The sequence below is a fragment of the Tinamus guttatus genome, unplaced genomic scaffold, assembly GCF_059628265.1.
Source record: "Tinamus guttatus ecotype Peru unplaced genomic scaffold, ASM5962826v1 Tinamus_guttatus_pri_ptg000150l, whole genome shotgun sequence".
NCBI lineage: Eukaryota > Metazoa > Chordata > Aves > Tinamiformes > Tinamidae > Tinamus > Tinamus guttatus.
The window spans coordinates 6,441,358-6,465,202 of record NW_028288684.1 but is presented as its reverse complement, the minus strand read 5'-3'; the positions used below and the strand labels follow the sequence as shown (position 1 = coordinate 6,465,202).

General features: G+C 40.4%; 1 protein-coding gene across 1 annotated transcript in view; it reads left to right on the top strand.

Moving 5' to 3' along the window:
• The window catches only part of MTUS2 (microtubule associated scaffold protein 2), a 175,806-nt gene that overhangs the window by 83,053 nt on the left and 68,908 nt on the right, over window positions 1-23,845 (top strand). Inside the window, exon 4 of the mRNA XM_088522212.1 lies at window positions 15,785-15,946. Coding sequence (XP_088378338.1) covers window positions 15,785-15,946 — 162 coding nt within the window. The remainder of the gene's footprint in view (window positions 1-15,784; window positions 15,947-23,845) is intronic.

Genomic DNA, 23,845 nt, shown 5'->3' with positions numbered 1-23,845 from the left:
AAGAGAAACAGTGCATGGGGATCTCGATATAAATCAAAATAAATCACATATTTCTGTGCCATGTATACACTAAGCTAAGCTTTGGTAAAGGACCTCGAAAATGCCTGGATGTATTTTAGGTACTAATTTGGGATGTTACACAAGGAATTGTTTCCCAGAGGATGTCTTACTGTTTCTTGAACTCTTACTGTGCTCCAAACTGGTCTCTCTTCAATGTCAGAGCAATAAACCCAGTGCTCAAAGGTGACAGTGGTGGGAAACATGAAGGCAGGAAGGTTGTAGGGCCAGGGGACCGTGAGCTCCTGGGCCTGGTTGGAGGCAGGCTGGTGAAGGACCATGTGGAGCAAAGCCACACGAATGCAACACAGACACTAGGGCCAAGCTCCGGTGCCACGGCAGAGCCTTGAGTGGCCAGTGGGCGCCCGGTTCTGCTCTGCTCCGAGGAATCAGCTTACTTACATTTTCCTCAGAAGCACATTGAGTGCATGCTGAGGGCTAGATCAAAATTGCAAAAACGTGGGTGCAGGACAGAGAAAAGGAGGGATTCCTTCACAAAAGATGGTGCTAAACTGTGGCACTCCACTCATGCTAAGAGGTTACATGGGGTTAGGTGGAAACTGGAGAAGTTCATGGGAAAGCCAATGAGGGCTGTTTAGGACAAGCAAAGCACCCCAATTGCAGAAGCCCCCCAAACACAATGTTTTTGAGGGTCTGATTTTTGCTCCATTCCTGTGCTTTTGCATTGGTCTCTAATGTTGATCACCACTGAAAGCAGAAAACTGAATGAGGTGGACATTTCAGTGGCTATTCTCAGGCTCTACTGTTTGCAGGTTTACCTTCCCACACCCTGTGCTTGATGTTCTGAAAAGATTTGTTTTTCTGATATTGCTACACATCTATACTGCAGTCATGAAAAAGGGAGTAGCAAGTCTCTGCTGTTGTGATTGCTTGTCCACGCCATGGCCTTGGTGAACTTCACAGCACCCTGCTTGTGGCTCTAACCCTTGCCAGTGGACAAGCATTCTCATGGGGTTATGCAGCCCTAAGAACACCTTGCCCTCCGCATGCCCAGCTTCTCCAACGCACACTGCAATGGGCATAATATTAGCTTGTGTTTTTTGGTCTAAACCCCATGGTGATCTCCCCAATACAAAGGGACCCAAATGCGCACTGTCCCCTCTGTGCCTTGGAGCGGTACAGACTCCAAAACAGAGAAACAGAACTGGGCAGCAGATCTTGCCCATCTCTTAAGAGACAGTGTTCTGCTTTTGGGTAGCATCTGAAAAACATGACTCTGCAAGTTCTTTGTATGTATGTGTGTGTGTGTGTTTGCAAGTATTTGGGGATGCTGGGTGATCCTGGTTTTGTGGAATGAGTCCTTTGGGAGTCGAGGCCTTGAGGCTCAAGTAATCTGAATAAGAGATTCATGTATTTACCTTCTGAAAAACAGTCAGGCTTTCAGAAATAATTGTTCCATCACATACAGAGTTTAGCAATAACTTTGACAAATACAGTGGAGGTTGATTTCAGGTCAATATCCCATTGAAAGCAATCATGAGGCTTTAAATTAATAAGACTTGTATTAAGCAGAGCCTGAAAGCACTCCCATTTCAGTAATCCACTCAAAGTCTTAGCTTTTGACTGGTCCATGTAGCGTTTAAGTTAATAATAAATTTCTTATAAATTGTTCTCTAGTAACAAATGTATGACAGCTGAATTTATTGTCAAGCATCCTGTTTAGACCTGTGCTCCTGCAGCAGCTGCAGTGTTCATACAGCATTGAAGAGTCTTCCCATAGCTCAGAAAACCTAAGCCCAGTCTTCCTTTCCGCTATCATTACAGTCATTTTGACAGAGACAGCAAGGTAGTCTCTCTTGAGTCCCAAAGCCGTTGCTTCAGGAGATGTTCAGTTCTTAACAATATCTCAAAGTATTCAGGTTTCTCCCTCTCTCTCTCCCCTTTTTTTTTTCTTCTTGTTTCCTAAGGAAACAAAACTTGTGTAAGACAAAACAGCTCCTCTATTTTGAACCGCGCTAAGGGTAGAAGTCATGCCAGTTCGTACAAGTTTCATAAGAAATTAAAAGTTCACTATAAGCTGAAGACCAAATTAGTGCTTCCACAGAGAAGCCACCGGTCATGCGATCTCTGTGATTGTGGTACAGTTTGATTTGCTGGATGACTACATGGCCCAAAACCAATCATGAAACTATGTCATGTAAAATTTAAAGAAAGGCTTGTTAGCGCTCATAAAACTTGAGGCTATTTAATCTTGTCCAGCTACTGATAAGCCAGTGATTCTTTCAGAGCTTAGGATTCTGATGATCATAATTTGATTCCTAATAACAGCTATGCTTTGCTTAGTAAATATATGGTCTATAATACCAAATATTACCTTCATTTGTGTCCTGCATGGCTAACACTATTTTTTGATCTCAAACAACATTCTTTGTAATTCCTACTCAAAAAAGACCATCTGAAGATGTGTTCCTGACCATTAAGTATTACATCTCTTCAAACATTTGTTTACATCACTGGAATAAATCCAGATTAACTCTTGGGTTCAGACAGTTATCTATATAGTGTATCCGACCAACTCATTATTTTTCATCTCAGTTTTAGCAGGTTCTGTGAACTCATGTTATACTGAAGGAGCTTGCAGATGGGAGAGCCATTGGTTTGACAGTGTGCTGCCTGCAACTTCCATTAAAGTGAGTCCTTCCAAGGGTCTTGGGTTACTAAATTAAGGCAATTAGAGCTAGGAACAAGGAGCTCTGCAACCCCTGATAAGATAGGTTGGAACAACATGTTATGAGTAGTCCCTTGTTCATTGCTCCTTGCAGTTGGGTTCATTGTTCCTTCAGCTGGACTGACCTCCAGTCCTGCTCAGTCCAGCTGAATTGAGTCCACACCTCAATTTCTCTGAGGGCAGATTGTCACTCCTCTTTTCTGGTCTCTCCATAGAGGTCTCTTCATATAGAGACTCTTGAAAGATGTTTCAAGGGAAGATCGTATCTTCCTTTCCCAGTCCAAGAGGAGCAGTCTTCTTTGCTACCCAGCCATATCTAATTATTGGGCCGAAAATACACAACAAATTGCAAACAGAAAAAGCAGATGCTGTCCATCACAAGCAGTATCAGAAGTATTCTTAAAGGGTCTTTTCTTCCTCTTTTTTTTCCCCAGTCAGCTACTTCTTCATTAGTGTGAAAGAACGGAAGGCTGTATATAAGCAAGGATGCGGCGCACAGCGGCTTCTTGCAGCATGCTGTGAGACACAAGTGCTCAAGCCCAATCTAGTCAGAAACCAGTCCCAGCAGGAAAAATCTGTCCTTTGGCAACAGTCTGACCAGCTGGTGGTGAATAACAACCCACCTGATACCATGCAAGAACAGGCACTCATGCTATGAGATTGTAAGCACCATCCTTTTAGGCTGCAAAATTTCCAGAGCATTCCCTTAGTCTGAGTATTTGATGGACTCTGAAATGGCCTAGTATTTTTTAGAGAAAACCTAACACACTAAACTCTTTGATTAGCAGTATTAGTTGGCTTCAGCCAGGATTCAGTTGGCTTTTAGATGAACCGTGGGAGAGGAATATCTCTTACTTTCACACCCAAAGCTTTTTCAATGAACTACTCTGCTACAGGAATGCACAATTGCCTGTGCTTACCTTAGTGGAGGTCATTTGTATGTCAAGCATCTGTTTTTTGTAATGTGACAAATATCCCATGTGTAGTGTAAATGCCCTCTACCCACTGGGAACCCATTAGCAGTTTCACTTTTAGGAAAGCAGCATGTGGTTTGGGACATACAGGTCAGGAAATGGGGATTTCATAGCTTGGATTCTTGATTGATTATGCAAGGGAAAGACAGTTTTCACTGTTGTTCTGCCAGCTGTCTCAGAGTCTCAAATTCCACCTGAAAACCTACTCTGACAGCTCCCACGCATCTCTCCTTTTTCTGCTAAAATAATACTAGAATAAGCTCAGGACTGCTTATTAGTGGGGTGAGTATATGGAGCAGTACTGCACAGACCTAGCACTAATGTACCATATATAAAAATATCTTCAAACACCTTGTGCAGTTATTTTCATTTTCAGAATTTTAGATTTTAAATAAACAATGTGTGTGTGCTGTTTAGATATGTATACATGTATAATTGAATGCTATTTTTAATCCACTTTTAGCATGAGTATAATTTGATAGATGTTTTGCTCTGAAAATTTCTAAATGGACCCTAGAAACATTTTATAAATATTTTAAAGCACAATTTATTCCCTGACTATTTAAACTGATGAATTACTCATTCTTAGTGCATCTTCTCTCCTATAGGCAAACAACAGCAGTTGCCACACTGTTTAAAAATGAAAGCTGTTAAAATAAAGGTGCATTTCATTAATGAATTATTAGTGTGATGTTGCACCACAGGCACTAGCAGCTTGGTTGGAGATGACTTTTACCAAAGATTTCTCACATTTACCAGAATTGCTTGGGTGCAAATGAAAATAGGCTCACCTCACCTCACAGTGGCTCAAGACTGTGATATAAATGAAGTTTTTCAGCCCGAAGATAAATTTTAATAGTCACTTATCTAGTCTGAATTCCCCTGAAGAAACCTTATAGTAGTGACTGTAGGATGTCGACTACAGCTCTGGTGCTCTAGGATCTCTGCTATCTCAAGGACAAAAAATAAATATGGAGTACAGGCTGGAAACAGTGGCATCTTCATTTATATCAAATTCCTTGCTCATTATAATAGGTGTCAAGCAAACGATGACAAAGGTGGCGAAGATGAGCTGCAGATTCACCTTCTTCTGGCCAATCTGTTGTAGTTTACTTTTGCAGTGAGTCCTTGTCAGGAGCCTGCAACCTTCCCTTGTTTCCAGGGCAACAGTGGGTTGCAGTGGATATGGGATGTAGGGCTGGGATATAAGAGTCTTCCTTGAGGGCCGTTTGAGTGGATATGGGATGTAGGGCTGGGATATAAGAGTCTTCCTTGAGGGCCGTTTGAGAATTTAAGTACTGTGAACAATTATTCTTTCTCTCCACCTCTTCTATCCAAAAATGTGAAACACTTGTGCTCACTGGTGTGACTCTGTGAAGGCAGAATTCTAACAGATACAGGAAAAGGTACTTCTCAGTCCCAGTCTTACATGTGCGCTTTCTAGTTCTGGTGCATAAAGGAGTCACATCCTTCTTGCAGAGAGGATACCTTCAACTCCCCTCTACATCTCCAGGATTTAGCAATTTGGAGGAACATGCAGACAGTTTTGGTGCATGTTGTAATCCCCTTGATCCTAAGGAGTTTACAAAGAAAATAATAGAGTTTTAACTGGACTGTGCAGGAGGAAACCTTTTCCCTCTCCTCCAAGATACTTCTTTGACTCAGGGTCAGTCCTCTAACACTATTGCGATGTTGGGCTACTACCCATTCATTTAAATGTCAGGGGTTAAAACGCAGATGGTCTGAGACCTCTGTTCATGTTTAGCTGAGAGAAGAGGGGCCTTTTAAGCAATACTCAGAGCATATGAACCTGTAACCCACATGTTATCACAGTAGTGTGATGTGACAGCAGTGTATATACACTTCTTCAAATAGCAGAATATATCTTCAAGAGAAAGATCTTAGAGATGCTTCTAGGCTACATTTCTTTTCTGGAAAAGAAAAAGAACTGGAAGTTTATTTTACAGTGAAAGAAGCAGAGATTTTCACATAACCACCTGCCTTTGGGGCCTGGGAATTTAAGACAAACATGAAGAACATAAGGCTTGCAGTAAAATCATTGTGGTGAGGAATGCACAGTGGGAAGGGGACACATGACCATGTCAGGCTGTGCAGCCGTTGAGGAGGAGGGCACTGCAGAGGGCACATGCTGCTAAAAGCCTTCCTAAAACCAGGGTACCTGCAAAGACTTTTTGGCATGGTGGTCATCTGAGGAATTGCACACTTGGATGCCCACTCTGCATCTGTTCTCTGAACTGCAGCTTTCAATCCTCTGCGTAATCAGACTGGTACCTTTCACATTTTCAAAGCCAGCAATATATGTCTAGAGCACAAACAATAATACAATACCATCATTTATATTATCACTTTGAGCAAATGGTGGTATAGAGTCATTATTTAAAGTCTGGTTCTGGAAATTAGGATTCTTTGGTTATTATACTCACTCCATTGTTCTATCTCAGATTCTATCATTTTGACCATAACTCTGTGGAAATCACTTCCGCACATTTCGACTAAAGATTCTTACATTTTATTACATATGAGCACCATTTATTCTAAGAAAGATAGACTAACTTAAATACTGCTAGATATCAATAAAATTCAAATAGGAGAAAAAATATAAAAGGATTGAATGAATAACTGGTTGATCCTTTGGCAAGCAGAAAAAGTTAAATAATTTTGTCTATAAAATCATTTACGGCTTTTAAAAACCTACATCTGTTTAACTTCCTTGGTTTTCATCAGTATTTTAGATACATTTAAGAACTATCATATTGAGAAAATAAATGCAGTTAAACACCTGTTCCCTACAAAATATTATGCACCAGCTGCTTTCGATTATTTCAGGTCATAGAAATGTAATCAGAGCTAAAATGCTTTGTAAAGCTTATTTAACTGGGTCATTGGGTCACAGCATTTATCACTGCTGATTTTTAAAATAATTTAATTTTGCTCAAAAGTCTCTATTAAAGGCATTGTTCCTAGCAAACAGAAGATGGTGCAAATTTTTAACAGGTCACATGAGAAACGTTTGCTGTTTTCCCTCATTTCACTTGTGGTTTTCTCTCTCAAAATCTTTTTAAGTTGTTTTTTAGACTTCTCCTAATATTTATTAAAACAATTTATTTCCTCAAAGTAGTTATGATTTACCAGCTACAGTAAGTGCGTGGCTGGTACTTGGCAACAATGAAGAAGTAGTTGCTGGTCCTGCAGGTGTCTGGTTTGAGGCTTCAGCACAGTTTCTGTGCTCTCTGGGGACTTTCCCAATGTTAACGGCAGGGATCAGAGCCCTAGAGGCTGCCACGAGGTGTTTTGTTTCTCTCCCCAGTCTCTGTCTTTCTCCTGCTTACTCTCTTTCCTCACCCGGCAGAGCACAAGGGATGGATGGATGCAGCTGTTGTGGGCTGTGGGAGAAGGGCTTGGGCTGACCCAAGCTGTTCTACGCAAGGTAGGTAGAGATCATCCTTGAACACCATGTCATCCAAGAGGATAGACATGGTGTAGGCACATCAAATGGCTGCTCTGAACAGTCTAAACGCCACCCTGCCTGTCTCTGCAGTGCTGTGAAACTTTGGTGCCTGGTTTCCACCTTTCTCCTGTAAAGAAGTACTGCTCAGCATTCATGGGAGATTCTGCTTAGCTACTTGTGGGGCTCTGAAATGGAGACATCTGGTGGTTTGAATCTCCTTCAGAGCTGAGATGGTGATTAAGAATAAGTAGTATGATTTGAATTTGAATGTGAACTGAAACAGGAGCTAAATTCCTAAGCAGCTTTTCCATCCTTGAGGTTTTGGTATAGCTTCTCCTCTCCTTAGTCCAAACTGCATATTCTGAAGGCATCATTATACCAAGAATGGGAAAGACACATTTACTAATTCTTTGATCTATCTGAATTCCACGTAGGCTGTAGCATGCACATTTTCGAGGACCGGCAGGGAGGAGCAAGACAAGTTGCCACAGGACCTTAAGCACTGGCAGTTGTTAGGGCCTTGCCTAAGCTCTCGTAGTCTGTGAGTTGTGGCGTCCGGTATAGATTGTTAACACTGTTGGAAGTTCATTAACACCACTGGAATATCATTAGCACTTGAATCAAGGATTATATCCCTTTAAGTGTACAACTATAGTACTCCAGGCCAGAGCTCAAGAAAATTAGCAGCAGTTCCAGGAAAGAGGCATTTGTTGATGGTATAATGCCCACAAGTGTCAACAGATGTCATTCCTTATATTAAAGCATGTGATTCTAGCTTGGCACTTCTTGTCATCAGGAGAAACTTCTTGCTGAGCAGATGTCACTTCTAATCCTATCTTTCATGGATGCTTGTGCCCTGTTAAAACTGGCATGACAGTTTAGAAGTAGGCATAGTGCCACTGGAGCAGATGGTCATGAACGCAAGTCGCTATGGATCTGGTGTGTGTAGAAATGTGGATTCTGGGACTGAAGTCCTACCCAGGAACATTGACATGTTCCTACCTAGGAAAATTCCCTTCTAAATAGGCTAATACATACAATTATAATGGTTTAGTGCCATGAAAAATAGGTGTTATCTACACCTTTATAGTTGTTCTAACTTTTGACCAACCACCAGTGATCCTAGGGATGATTCTGGGAGCTGAGGTCATTGGAACCTAGATGAGCCCTTGGCAAAAATGCCACTAATGCTTGGTGCTACAATGAGAGCTCTACAGGGCCTGGGACCCGATGAGGTGTGGAGGAGTCCTCTGCTGAACGACTGGAAGGGAAGTGGCCCTGAGCCTATATTCATCCATCCCCTGGGTATGACTGTCTACCAAACACGTATCTGGAATAAAACTAGAGCACTATCCTAGAAAGCATGTGTACGAAAAGCATTTCTTAGTGTAGGGAGTAGGAGTTTTCCTACCATTGGCATCTGTATTCTAACTTGGCTTGCACTGGGGACAAGACTTCAGTATTTCTTACAATATTTCATTAACAGTTCATATCGGTAAACTTATGAAGCAGAGGATTGCTTTAATTTTGTTGTTTGGGTTTATCTGCTTATTCTCCCAAAACAAACTTGCTGACATCAATGTTTAGCTGATACGTAATATATTATTCTTAACTTGTGTCAGGCAGTAGAGCTTCCACAAGCAATATGAGTACTTGCCTGCCTTCATTGGGTGTTAAGGACCAGCCCTTCCTACAATTCATTTATAAACTTCAGTGGTTATAATAGTGCGTGTATAACAAAATAAGGATATTCCGATCTGAGATGTTAGAAACCTTCATCTTTATGTCTAGGAGAAGCTTCCAGCAGATAGGTTTCTTTCTTCTCAGTTACAGAAGCAAATATATCCCCACTCCATACCCTCACTCTGCTCCTCCGGATACTCCACAAGGTAGTTTAGCAGGATAGTAGAATCCTGGGATGCTTTTTCCTCTGTAATCAGAGCTGTACAGAAAGTTTACAGGAAGGATTTGGGCATAAATTACTTTGTTATTCTGAATGCTTCCCCTTTGACAATGCAACTTCAGATAGTGCCAAGACACGGACCTTTCAGAAGACAAATAGGCAGTGATGTCTCAGGCCCATTTTAAAGGTGTCTGCATACACATGCATCTTCATATGTATCCACATATCTTCAACAAGACTTCTGTAATGTAATAGTAGCCTTTCAGACAAATATTAAGATTGACCAGCAAAATATTATCTTGTCTTTAATTTATACTCCACAAGGCTTTATTTAGCCAGTAACAGAAATGAGCTCAAGTAGACAGCAGCTGTACAATCAGTCAGTGGTGGACAAAGCTTCTGCCAAAATATATCAAAATTTTACTGCATAATAAAATGCTCACGTTGGTTGGTACAGTTTTAAAATTTCACGAGATCCCAAATAAAATGTATTATATGATCCAGAGTGTGGCATAGTCAGCAAGCTGTCTGCAAATCCTACTAATACATATGGAAACTTTACTTTGTGGTGGAATTCTCACCTTGATCAACGAAGCCTATAAAACTTTGATAGAGAGCAGCATGTAACTCCACTCAAGTAAGGAATCCATTTAACTGTCCTCTAAATATATATTTTGATAGCTGAGGTGAGATGAATAAGATAGTATTGATACAAGCAGATGCATCAGCAGCAGGCTGTATTTCTACTATCTATTATGTATGAAGGACACTGAAGATGAGCCCATGCTACAGAATCTAGACCACAAGAACACAGAGTCATGAGAAATAAACACTGAAATACATAAAAGAAGAAACTTTGACACCATATAAATATATATAATTAGATTATCAGTTTTGTTTGTTTATATTGGATTAATTATAGAAGTGTCACAAAGCTTGTTGTTTCTACCACCTTCCTGCAGATTGGCAGCTGCAGGAGTCAATCCACACAGCTGTCAGATCAGATCATTCCTTTGCCTCTGTCACATGAATTTGTGCTGAAAGAATAAAATGGCAGATAAATATTTACTCATGTAAACAAAACTTTTCCATGGCTAGCTTAAATCATAGTATTTCTCTGCTTCACTTCCCTTTCATCAAAGACTCTTCAAATAAATTTTGGTTAATACAGGTAGGACTAAATTTTAGGAAGTATTTAGGTTCAGTTTATGATGTGACCAAAACAAAAAGGGCCAGGTTTTTAAGTGGGTCTGCACCAACTAACAAACATAGAACTGAGTTACTGAGCCTTTACAAGTTTCTACATGCCAACTGAGCTGCATTCACCATGAGTTCGTGGTCCAAGACTTAGCAAAGGCAAAACATTTCTGCTTCTCTTAAATCTACTTAGTTGCAGGCCTGGCTAAACTGGCTGACCCCCTTTTCAGGGGTCTGAAGACTAAGGCAGCTCGAGGGCAGCTAATGCTAAATGCTAACTGCTTCACTGCATCAGTCAGGGGTGGATACCCTGGAGGGAGGCCAGTCCAAGCCCCATCTCCAGTGTTTCAGGCTGTTCTTAACGCTGTCCAAAAAAGCTGCTTATAGAAGGAGTTGGCCCAAGCAGTGTTGGCATGAGCCAACCTCCTGGACCACATTTATTTAGCATTGAAGACATAGTCTGATAAACTGAGCCTCAGCTAAAAGGAGAGTTGACTTCTGTGCTGTCTGGTGCTGCAGGTTTGCCTCTTTCCTTTGGTCAGGATTATTGAATTCAAATTCTGTTTTGAATGCTGAGTCTTCACAAAATGCTACCTTTGTAAGGATGCATGTAATCACAAACTTCCTCTAAAATAACTATGTAAAGGGAAGGCTAGAACATCTTTGTTTGAATTAAAGAAAAAAACATAATGGGAAAAAGGACTTACAAGTAAATAAGCTAGGTTTAAGCAGTCTATGAATATCAATCCATATGTCTTTCCTTGTTCTAGATAGAAAAGAAACCTGCCACCAGCTTGTTGCTAATCTATTGAACATTTGGCCTTGTGTATTGGCAAATGTCAGGCACTAGCTCTCAGCAAAGATAAAATAACAAATTAGCTGGCTGCTAATCGAGTCTACTGTCATGATATAATGTCTAAGTACAAATGATCACACGATGTAGCTTGGTCAATAGCATCATTTCAGTTAGAGCTGCAGAGCTGCAGAGTTGCAAATTAAATTGTGTGTTGGTGATTATGCTGTGAAGCATTATATTGAAATATCTAATGCAGAACTTTAAAACATTGACTACTAAAATAATGAAATGAAGAGCACAGTTGATAGGCTGCATATCTTGTCATTAATCTGCAAAAATATGTATCACTTTACAGGTAAAAATGTCACAAATAAAGAGTGCACATTGTTTTCATTATCCATCTCTGCCATCCCCTTGCTATATGAACTTGGAGCTGGCTCAGCATCTTTGCGCTTTCCTTGTTTGCAAAGTTCATTGAGTTCCGCTTCTGGAGAGTGCTGTATAAATGCTAAGTGGGATCACGGTTGTAACAACTAGACATATCTCTGTTGTTATTAAGCTTGGCATCAAGTAGTGTCTAAGGATGTGTAAGATGGAAAGGGCTTGCTATTACCCGGGGTAGGTGTTTGTGCTTCAGTGAACATTCGTGATGCAAACACATTCTCAGTGTCTCTGGTGTGATTGTAGCTGCAGCGGGGAGCTGACAACTCCAAGCCCACTGCCAGAACAGTTAATGCTTGACCTGGTATGAAGAGCTGGAAACTCAACTCCATTTCACAGGGCTTCACGAGACAGGGAGGCACGGAAGCAGCCGTGCTCTCTTTAGTACTCTTCTGGGGTCTGTTTCTTAGCAAAACAGAGAACTGTAAGCTTTGTCAGACAAGCTTGTTTTTCAGAAAGGACCCAAGTTCTCCAACAGAAGGAGCTTCACTGTTGTCAAGCAAGGCAGGGAAAGCTGTTGCTGGACATGGCTAGCCAGGCATTAGGCAGACCCCAAGGCGTGAATTCTGAGAGAGAAACTTCCTGTTCACATCTCCAAAACACAGCCCTTTCAATCACTGTCTGCTCTCGAAGCAAGACCTGCCTTAGCAGCATGGTTGCGACACTAATTCAGATCTAATCAAATACAGAATTCCTCTCTGACCCATGCTCTTGTTGGCTTTGCAATGATTTGTAATATTGTATTTCAAATAATTTTTTAGTGGTCACTTTATAAATATTTCCAAAATAGTCATGGTTCCTACTTGTGGTACCTACAGGTGAGCCATTCTCTTCTGAGGACAAATAGCCCCTAAGCAAGGTGCTGCAGTGCAGTGGCAGATTATGAAAAGGAGTTTGGTGCATGTGGAGAGAGGGTGGTTCAAACCATCTGGGAACTGGTGGAATTTTGGTCATGGCTTTCTTTGGACATGGAAAATACAATATATTGCCAGCCCTGGCTTCTGTATGTCTTCAGGACATAACACTGGCATAACACTCTATGGGAGGGTAGGTGCAGTTGGGACTCTCTGAAGTTCTTGTGAACTTTCAAAATTTTCTTATTTTCTATATATATATTTTTTACAGGCAAAGGAGTAAGATTTCTTTGGGCTCACAGTGACGAGGTGATAAAAGTGAGGCTGACGGCCTTTAGCAGTGAATCATTAATAGGCTGTAATATAGTTTCTTGCAAAGGCAACTGTGCTGCATTACATATAGCAAAGTCTGCAAAACATACAGGGTATTTTATATAGGAGCACCCAAATGACTTGCTAACTGCTTCAAAGGCAGGCAGAGAGTCCTTTGTTTTAGATAAAATGCAAAAGTAGAGGAGTAGGAGGCAAGAGGTACAATACGGAGGAAGATGTGATTACAGAATCACAGAATTACCTAGAAACTGTTCCTGCATTGCACATCTGGTGTTTCTGTACAGGCTCTGATTGAAATATAAGAACAAGACAGATTCTGTGAGGGCTGATGTCACCAGCTCACCCACTGCAGGTATTAATGGAAGGCATTATCCCATGATGGACTGACAGTTGTCATCTAATGAATAAGTCTTTCTTATTTTCCTCCAGGATGTGAATTCCTCTAAGTAAATGAAAACCTTTAATTTCCTCTGTGATCATGGAGGATATGCATTTCCTTGGATCATTTGTTTCATTTCTGCTTTGAAGGCTTTTTGTAGAGAAAAGTGGCATCTAGCACCATCTGTAGCAATGCGGAGCCCACTGTGCTCTGGTCTTGGGGGGATCAGACTCTGCCCTAGCCATATCCCTAGGAGCACCACACATGTGCTTTGGGCTCATACTATACATGCATGGGATGTTCTACCCCACCTTCTCCTTCCAGACTCCATCTTTGAGGCAACAGCAAGGTGGGAGATGTTGTCTCCTACATAAAATATTGACCTTACCACAGCAACTCTCGGAATCCACTGATACTGCTGCTTGGCTTATTTTCCAGAGAGTCTGTTTTGTATTAAAAGATGAGAAGCAGAAGGTTTGTGTTTATTTTTTTCCTGACCATTTCCCCTGAAGATGTTCATTTACCTTCTTCTCGGTTGTTTTCTTGTGAGCCTATAGCATGTGGGATGCACAACTGGCTCTCTCCAGGCATAGAGCATTTCTAATTGAGGAGATTTGATTGGGTCATATTTGTTAGGCTTTCCATTCAGTCTGTAGTCGCTTCTTTCATCAGCAGACCACTTAGGCTTGTTTCAGAGGGCAGAGATGTTTATAGCTTGCTGCACTTCATGTTAAAGAACTAGAAAAGCCTTTTTTTTTTCTTTGTAAGAGATTATATAACATCCCTTGACACCTCATTCTTCAAACAAGAGAATTGCTTCTATTTTGGCATTCAGCCAAGTTTTTGAATCGAAATGTTGTCTGTATAATATATTTCACAATAGGGAATAAAGAATAGGCATGTAAAGCTTTAATAAAAAAGCATTTGAGCTGTATTTTTTTCTGCAAATAATAAGAAGAGTTCCCTCCTCCTCATTGCTCTTTCTATAATTTTAAACTTATAAACAAATAGCCAAGGAATGAAAAGCTTGTCTGCAAGTGGTGCAGCTCAAATCAGCTATGTGAGCACATGCCAGAAAATGTGAAATAGGTTTAGAGCATAATGCATCCAGATTAAAATGAACATATACACTTTAAAATGTCCCTAGCACCTGGTAGAGATGCCCTCATGCACAGTTGCAGAAACGATTGGGCTAGGTTGGGCCAGATTCATTGCTGGCCTGACATAGGTCCACAAAGTCAGGAGTGTTTTCTCAGCACGTGTGTAACACACGTTCTTTAATGTTTGTTACAGAGGTGAAAAATCTTTGTAATTTCAGTATAAAACAACTGTTTGTGCTAGGGGTTGTTATGTCTACAACAGTGTAAAGAAAAGAAGTGTTTGAAGCTTTCCTATTCCTACATAGTGCACAGCAGACTGCTGCATTTGAATTTTTAAAGTTGCTTATTAATTGAACAAAGGTCAAATGTGCTTATACAAATCCATGTATACTCCAGATATATTACTTTAAATTAAGACCTGTATAGAAACAACCTTAAAGATACAGCAGAAATAAATGCTGTTTTGTTAGAGTCAAAAGGTATATTCCTCCTTTATTAGAAAAGAGGATTTTCTTTTTCAGCCTGCACTGTTTTTCTAGAAGATTTTCAGTAAGGCAAAAAAAATCCTCTTCTGTTCACACGCTTAAAAATCCTACATCTTAAAAGTACTGGAGACTTGGGCATGCCAATTATTTTAATATTGTTATCATTTCCCTGCAGACAGACCCTAAACAGTCTTGCATTATATCTTTTCTAAAATAATAGAAATAAAAGCTATAGCCTTTTCCAAAATCCTGTGTATTTCTTGCTCCATCTCTTCTCAGTTTTTAAGCAAAATTTTCATCCTTCTGCAAATATTCAAGTCTAAACATGCTGTAATCTTTTGCACCCCTTTGGCTTTCTACTTTGTAGATAAAGAAGACACTCCAACTTTGCCTTTTTCAAGTGTTAAGAAAAGATTGATTTCCTCACATCTACAAAGAGCCTGAGATGTGATTATTCCCTAGATGGCAAATGCAGAAGGAAACTGAACCCATTAGAGGTTTTCAAGGAGGCAAATATGAAATGGAAACCTTGGCAACCTAAGATTCAATATAAGAATATGATTGAAACGGATGTGAGAGTTAGAGCTTTTTATTATTATTATTTATTAATCTTATCATACAAAGTCTGGAGGCGATCTGAAACACTGTTTGTAGGAAATCTTTGCTTCTCTTTGTAGGAAATCTCTTTGACCAGGAAAAGTCAGTGCCTTGTGCCATCAAGCCTAACCGGTCCCTCCTTGCCACAGCCATCAGCAGCTCCCAAGTGCAGGGGGGTTCTCGAGCACTGCAAAGTGCTTAAAAAACTGCTCCACCTCACAGTTTAGAAACACCTTGATTTCACCCCTGCAACTAGATTCTTTAATGCATGTGTAAATTTGCTATTGGAATCATTCTCTGTCACCAAGATTCAGTGTTTGAGTTTCTTGGAATTCTTTATTTCTACATAACTATTTGTATGGGAGAAAATCTGTGTAACTTAGCCCAACCTGCAATCAGAATATGTTTTTATAAGTTATAATTGTTGATACAACCTCAGTCCATATGTCACAGTTCACATCATAACGTTTTCTATTAAGTTTTAATTAATGCAATTTTGTTTTCCTGCAGGTTCCAGCTTTGGAAACGAAGAACAAACCACTCCTAAGGCAGCTGCTCCTTCTAAGGACGTATCCAAGGGGAGCAGCAAGAACACAACACAGGTACCCAGCAGCACAGTGACCCCACGCAGGAGCTTACTGCCAGCACCAAAAGCTACCACAGCACCTTCTGGTAAGTGTTTTACAATTGTGTACCTGAAGAAAAAAGTATTCATTAGGCCAGAAACATTATTATGGGTCTACCTTAGCGTTTACTCAATCAATTTTCATGCATTTCTTGGACACATAATCAAAACTGACCTAGTTTGATCTCTTTGCTGGAGAAACACAGCTCTCATCTTCTTTCATGAATACACATCTTCTTAGAGCATCTGGACTTGAAGACATTTATTGCCACTAGCTGTACATGCCACAAGGTTAATGTGTATATTAAGGTTCCGATCAAGCCTCTTTTTGAAAACATTGTGTTGCTTTATAGGCCAAAGTGTTCCTTTTAGGAAATAATTCATTGCTTGCAAAGATGAAAATACTGCCCTCTGAGCTCAGGTCGTTTATAGCATTTCCACTCAGAGAGGAAAAGAAGACGAGTAAATAATGAAAAAAAAATCTCAATGGGCCAGCAAAAATTCTTAGTGTTTCATATGGGAAAGTTTATGGAGTGTACTGCCAAAAGCAGTGTTTGCTGAGAAACACGTGCTCCTCTCCATCCTCTCACACTCACACTGTGTTGTCCTGCCCCTTCCCTGGCCCAGCACTTGGCCTTAGTACACCGACTGTGGAAGCTCCCTGTGAAAATACAAAGGGATGTGTCTTGGTGAGCACCTGAGACTTGGTAAGCACCAAATTTGAGAAAGCAAGAGCAAACCATGTTGCCTTCTTATCTCCCTAGCCCCTTTGCTACTCACTCAGATGGGAGAGGAGAAGGTAACCATGCCCTTAGCATGTGTTACAAAGTCTCTGTTGGCCTTGCAGAGACCCGCACTAGGGTGTTGGATGAGTTAGGACTGAGCTACATCTCTTCACTGTAACTTGCAAGCAGAAAAAAATGGAAGACCATTGGTCCTAATTAAAAAATAAGTTTAAAAACACAGCTGCTGACCCTCTGTCCCCAAGTACATTCCAGTCTACTGGTGAATGGACCTTATTCCCTGGTCTTTGCTACCCTGTTCCAGCTCCTATTTGCCCCAGTGCCTTCCTGCCTGACCTGGCTCCAGCATTTACCTTTCTGCACTGCCTCGGCACCTGAGCATCCATCAGAAGTCTCAGTCCCTGAAGGGCCCCAGAGAAGGGCAGGAGAGTGCTCTGGGGCTCAAGAGATGTCACTGGAGCCTCTGCAAGCTCTCAAACACGACAGGCTCTATGTGTCCCCACATCCACCTCTGCTTCCTCATGCCTCAAAAGTCCCTCCAAACTGCTTGAGAGAAAGGAATATTAGATAATCCATAACAGTGTTCATTTTTAAAGGCATAATTGGAGACATTTACTGGTGAGAAGCCTGTATGTGAACTGGTCACTGAACTCTTGCATGCATGGCTGTGTAGGGCAGTATTATGTCTCTGAGCGGGGAAGAGAGGGAAGAGAATGGTTTCAGGATTTAGATGCCTATAAAGCACTTCATAAATCACTAAAGCAACGGGGTGTAACATAATGTTTTAATGACTGAAACACACTCCATTGTGTTTGAATGATAGTAGTAAAATGTGAATTTATTTCACTTAAGCACTACCTGGATTTGTTCCACAGACAATTTGACACCAAGTTATTCTCCAAAGCCAAGATATTTCTTGGAGAGCTTTGCAATTGCTAGTAGCAAGTTGGAGCTGAGAAAAATTAGATAGGCCTGAATCTTTCCTAGCTTGCTCAGTTTTCATGATTCTACCAGTTCTCTCATGGAAACTACCTCTAGAAGCAAAGTTCCAATTTCATGAACTTAAATTCTGCACTTGCAGAATTTTCCTAGCGTTTCCACTGCCTGCCCAGAGAAAAGAGCTGTGTTGTTTTCCCACTCCTATTTTCCCCTCTTTCTTAAGCCTGCTTCTTTGGGTTTAACTTCTTTTTTTTAACTTTCTTCTTTTGTTACTAAAATGTCACTGTTTTACTTCTGCTTGTTTGGAGGAAATATTATGCAGAAAGGCAAATCAGACTACTCACTCTAAGTGTTTTCCATTAGAGAAACAATTTGGAGAGGCCAGATCATGGTCTTGTGTATGTGGTTCATAAGGAATAAAAAAAAGAAAAAAAAAAAGAGATTCCATAAGAGTATGGCAATTCCATTAACACACTTGCAGAAAAATACTACTACTGTAATCAATAGTCTGGGGAAACTACCAGGAAAGATGAGGCTAAAACAGTTTGAGTTATGTAATCTAGCAAAGTGAAAACTGAGAGAGATGTGGTCTGTTATTCATCTGCCAGGAATGATGGTCCTTGTTGTCTCAGAAATGTGTACTATCATTCACTGGAGAAAAGATTAAAGTGTCAATAGAATACATGGATTTCTGGTGACTAGATCAAAGGTGGCACCTGACATTTTTCCTGGTCTTCTTTCCTCTCTTCTGGTCCTTACCCAGACTATGAGCTTCACTTCAGGCTAGCATCAGAATTGTCACCATGCATCTAAGCTAGTGGTGCTGGCAAAACAATTTCTGCATCTGAAGGGTAAAGTAGGTGCAATATTATGTGCATACTGAACTATACTGTTCACAAATTGTTTGAGGTTAGTAAAGAGAAACTATTCAAACATTGGTACAGCTGAGCTCAGGAACAACTTTCTAACAGGCATGGCAAACAGGAGGAAAATGAAGAAGCAAAGGACTTCGAGGCAGAAGATTCCAAATCTTGGAAAGAATCACTTATCATGTGCCTGCAATAGAAAGACACAGTCACCTAGAAAGTCCCCTCAACTCCTAGGACTGAAAAATCAGTCTGGTTATCTATACCCATTGACAAGAATATGCCTGAGTAACATGGTCTATGATCTGCCTTGCTTTGAAGAAACTGATTTTGAATTGCTCATGATGGTGGGGTAAAATAACTATGTAGTGCCTCACCGGGCAAGGCCATAAGATTATCGCCTTTGGTAACCAGCAGGTCAGGGGTCTCATCTTATTCTGGTCTGTCTTCCTTGTTCCATGCCAGGAGGGAGAAGGACCTGAAACTGATTAAGTGTGGAGGGGTGCCGTTTTGCTACAGATGGAACAGCAGAATTTAAGTAGTTGGATGATTCAGGAATTTGAGATGATTTCTGAAGTATCTTGAAAGCTTCTTGGTCTCTCTCAGAGCTTCAACTGTATATCTGATCTCAGCCCAGAGCCATCATTTACACAGTTATCAATAAGTGCATGCCCTCTGCCCCAGTCGTGTTGTTTTGATGCCTATTGCTGAGCCAAACCAGCTCTGCGAAGCAGCTCCATTTTCTTCCTTCCTTATTGCTTTTTCTCACTAAAAGATACAGCTTAGTGAGGTGACTAATATTCAAAACGATATTGACAACATGTCTGCACCATTGGTCCCCTCTTTAGTGTCAGACAGACAGATTCTATGTTGTATTTCTAGTGTACTTAATGCATTTGATTAACATTTTTGGATGAGAAGTTATTGCCTTAAAAATAGTGTTTTGGACAGACAAAGATTAGTTTAAAACTTAATGCTGGTTTGCAAAATGAAAAGAAGTTCAGAAAATTTGTGTTTTTCTCCTTCAGCTCTGTCTGAGGAAGAAGCTGAAAAATGAAAGGCCATATATAACTTGGATAATTATGAGGAACTCTTCCATTTCTAAAAACCCTTCATTTGCTCATTGGCCGTATCTTGTTTACGGATGTTTTCTGCATCATAATTCACTCCACGTTTATTTTCCATCAGAGCATTTGTTATAGTCTTTGCTGGGCCCTTGGTCATACATAAGTATGGGGCAAACAAACTAGCTCTTTGCTCTTGCTTCTCTCTGGCCACTCATGGGTCCAGCGCTGTGAAGTGCTTTTAATGCCACACTCTGCTTGAGTTAATAGGCTCAGCTGGGAGAAAGCAGTATAAGTCCTGGGTTGGATTTACTTCACTTTAGCCTGTTTAGAGTGTGATCAGTGGTCCATACGCCTGGGAATGCGTATGTCCATATAGATGCGCCCCATGCGTTCAGGCTTGCACTGGTCAAACCACCATTCAATTTTGTACAAAATTGTTAGTCCAGTTCTGCTGTTGTTTTCTGAGATGAGCTGGGGCTGCGGAGCTGCCAGTGCACGGAAGAGGGAGCAGCTCATCATGTCCTTTCCATGCTGTGGAATCTGCAGGTACAACTGGGGATTGCCCATAGGGATGCTGATGTGAGCCATATGGAAGAAGCCACAGAAGAACCCAGACAGAGAGCCAGGACGGGTACTTCCAGGACATATTAGATCCATTGCAACTGGATAACAGGCTTATAGCACCCTTGAAATTAACTCCCACCACTCTGGGGACAAGGGAGCTCCAATGTCCTGCCCAATCTCCTCCTGGCAGGGCACCTTTTCTTGTGGTGCGGTGAATGGAGCCCATTGCCACCACCTCCTTGAGTTATATGTTCTGGTCCTGGCAGGGATATTCAGTCAGGAATGTAAAACTTGCCCCTCTTTATTCTGGAAGGAAACTAAACATGCAAAGTAGTGGGGGGCATGGATGTGTTATGCAAGTAGTTAGAGACAGATGATGAACCAGGGAAGGTGTCAAGTTTGGGAAGTTGTTGTTATTATACACAACATACGGAAGCAAAATAATCTACATTATTCCAATGCTCTGGTTTGATTTTTATATGAGTCAAGGTCCCATCAGATGCATCTATGATGAAGTCGTTAATTTGTTTTATTAGAATGCTGTTACAGTTCTTCATAGTGTAAAATATCTGATGGAGACAAAGGCCGAAATAAATCAGAGCAATGATAAAGTCAAGCTTTTATAGCAACTGTCTAATCTAGAGAGATGGGGCAGAGAGGTAAAACCAGTGTTTTAAAAATGTTTGAAGAACTATTAAAAATGAATCTTTCACCCCAGCCACCTTGGGTCACTAATACTTGCATGTCCTAAGGGTTATAACTGCCATTTTTTAGGGAAATGCTTGCCAGGACAGTCAGCTTCATCACTGCAAAAGCAACACTGAAATCAAAAGCAAACTGGATGGAAAGTAATAAGCAGCAGGAAATTCTAAGCAGAACAGGGAGAAAATGTCTTGGAAATAGTGGAAATTAGTACATTCCTGATATTTTTCCAAACTATCACACAATGGTGAATGTGTGCATGGGTAGTAGTAGCTCTTGTTCTCAATGGGAATACCATTACAAGAGATCTGGATTCCAGCTTTGAGGAGAGGTGTAAAGATCACCTTTCCCAGTATGTGTGTGTGCTTTCATTTAAATGCTGGATTAGGGAGCATTAGCAGGAAAAGTAAATGACAAACGCTACTGAAGTCAGGAATACTGTAAAGCGTTTGAAAAACACAGAAATCATGCTCATCCTTCCAAATTTTCTGTACGATATAATAAGATCTGGCATGATACTATAATATAGCCCGTGGATAGTACTCCTTGCAGTCACCTATCAATAATTGCTTGGGGCTTGATGTTGCAGGTGCACTTTAAAACACGTCCTGTCCATGTCCAGTCTCCTGTACAAGACACCCTGGTTACTAGCACTAGTGCTTAGAGCACTCCACTGCTGCAGGCAAAGTGCACAGGTGCTATACATTTTGTATACAGCACCTTTTAAGAAAGCAAAAGGGGGAGAAATCTTCTCACAGTGAGAATGGCAATCATTTAAATATCAGAAATATTTCTGAGAGTGGGATATAGGATGATGTGTGAAGCGCATGTGTATTTCAGAGGTGTATGTCATTTTAACTACACAGAAATGGGAAATTAATTTACAAAGGAGTATATCTATCTATATTAATGAATGCAAAATAATCAGTAAAAAACACATGAAAGCTTTCATGTTAGATATTACCTGAGAAGACCACCTGTGCTCATTAAAAAAGAAAGAAAAAAAAAACTGCTCAAGAGACATTATGCTCCTGATATTTAATTAAAACTGCTTGTCAAATAAGCTCTATTACAGGGTATAGATCACCTTTAATTAATGAAAATGGACTCCCATAGCTCCTGCTGTGGAGTGATTCAGATGATCAAAAAACCATTTCTGGAAGGGGACAATAGCAGTGGAAGACCATTGTCATGCAAATAGTTTTGATGACATGAACCAATTGTTTTTTGACTACTCTATGAGAGACATGCATTTAATTAGGTACACCAGCCTTATTGTGCATTTTTAGACCACTTTAATTTTTGCACCCCTGTCAACAGGGGGAAAAATGGGGAAAAAAAGAAGCACACTTGAATGGAAAAATTCAGACAGGTCCTTTAGTTTCACTTAAACTTATTAACTCTTTCATGAAATACAGCAAAATCTGAAATTATATTTATTATTTTTGTTGTTGTTCAATACTTTATTTAAAGACTTATATAGAAGCAACTCTACATCCAAAATGTTACAGAAACACTTCCTCTTTCTGGAAGTGTTCATAAAAATACATGATCTTTGAGGCACAAATATACTGAATTTTCTAAATGACTAAATTCTCTAAAATGTGGCTACATTTACAGAAAGAAATGCTTAGAGATAGCAGATTAGCAATATTCTCCTAATTTGGGAGGTCAATTTTGTGAATCTCTTGGATTAATGCTCACTGTGCTGCAACTCACTTCCTAAATCAAAGCAGGATCTCATTCTGCCAGAGTTCACCATGAGCTTTCAGTTTGGGATGGTGTCATTTGTAATATTTATCCCTCAGGAAGCACACCAAAATCTTGCAGCTAGTAATATGAGAAGAGCATGTCAATACTGTGCACTGCAAAGGAGATTAGGATGGCAGAGATTCCTGAGCTGGTGTTGACAGGTCTGGAGAGTCAGAAAGTGCAACATTAAGCAGATTTACCTGCAATATGGTATGTTCACCCAGCATGGTAATCAGTTGATTATAATTATATTGGTGAAACACTGAAGAAGATTGTTCAAAGAGCCTATGAAACCTCCATCCCTGAGGTTGCTTAAAAGTTAGCTGGACAATGCCCTTAAAAACCTTCTCTATCCAGACCTGCTGGAGGTTGGACCAGATGAGCTTCAGAGGTGCCTGCCAACATATCTTATTGTACAGTTCTGTGTGTGCACCAAACCTCTTAGCCCTACATACGAACAAATATTTCACAACCAAAAGAACAATTAATGTGTTATTTCATACTGCAGTGGCCTCCCTTGCAAATTTAGGAAGAGTAAATGACTAGAGAAATCTATCAAAAAGGCAGGAGATAGAGAGTTGAGTGCATGCACAGAGGACAACAGGACTTGCATGTAATTCAGTGGAAAAAGAAAGGATGTCTCAATCACTGTGTGTAAGGATTTGAGAAGTTGGTTGCTTCTGACCAGTTCTGCATGTTTTTTATTCTCTTGATCTAATACAGCTTCTTCTACTGCCTTCTCCATGTTTTCGTCTGCTGATAGACGTCTGCTGAGACACCGTCTTGGTGTTTGTAAACTCCTTTGAGTCCTTTATCTTTCTAAACTGTCCTGTGTCTCTTTTAGTTCACTCTCAGGATGCTGATGTAGCTTCGAACCACCTTGCTTGTGCCTGCAGTTTTGGTCAAAACTCCTGACCATCAGCTTGCTTCTTGTTCCAGACCTTAGCTCTGACCACCAGGCAGGACTTTCCATACAACACTTTATGAAAAAAGAGAAAAGGATTTTATGTTCTCTGTGCTTTGGTTTGGCTTGTGCGTGTGTGTTATGCAATACCTATTTAAGCCTGGTTATTATTCTTGTTTAATGTTCATCTCACAGACAAGTAACTGTTACTCCCCAGAAGAAAACTCATAATTTGTATGCAATGACAATAGCAATAAAGAATTCATATGAGCAGTTTATTTCTGCTTGGCCTTTTAAATTAAAGACGATCAAAAGTATTGCTCAGAAAACTAACCAAATCAATCCCTGTGCCTTTACAAGTAGCAGATATCATATATAACAGGTCAGGCTGTTAAATACAGTCAGCCAA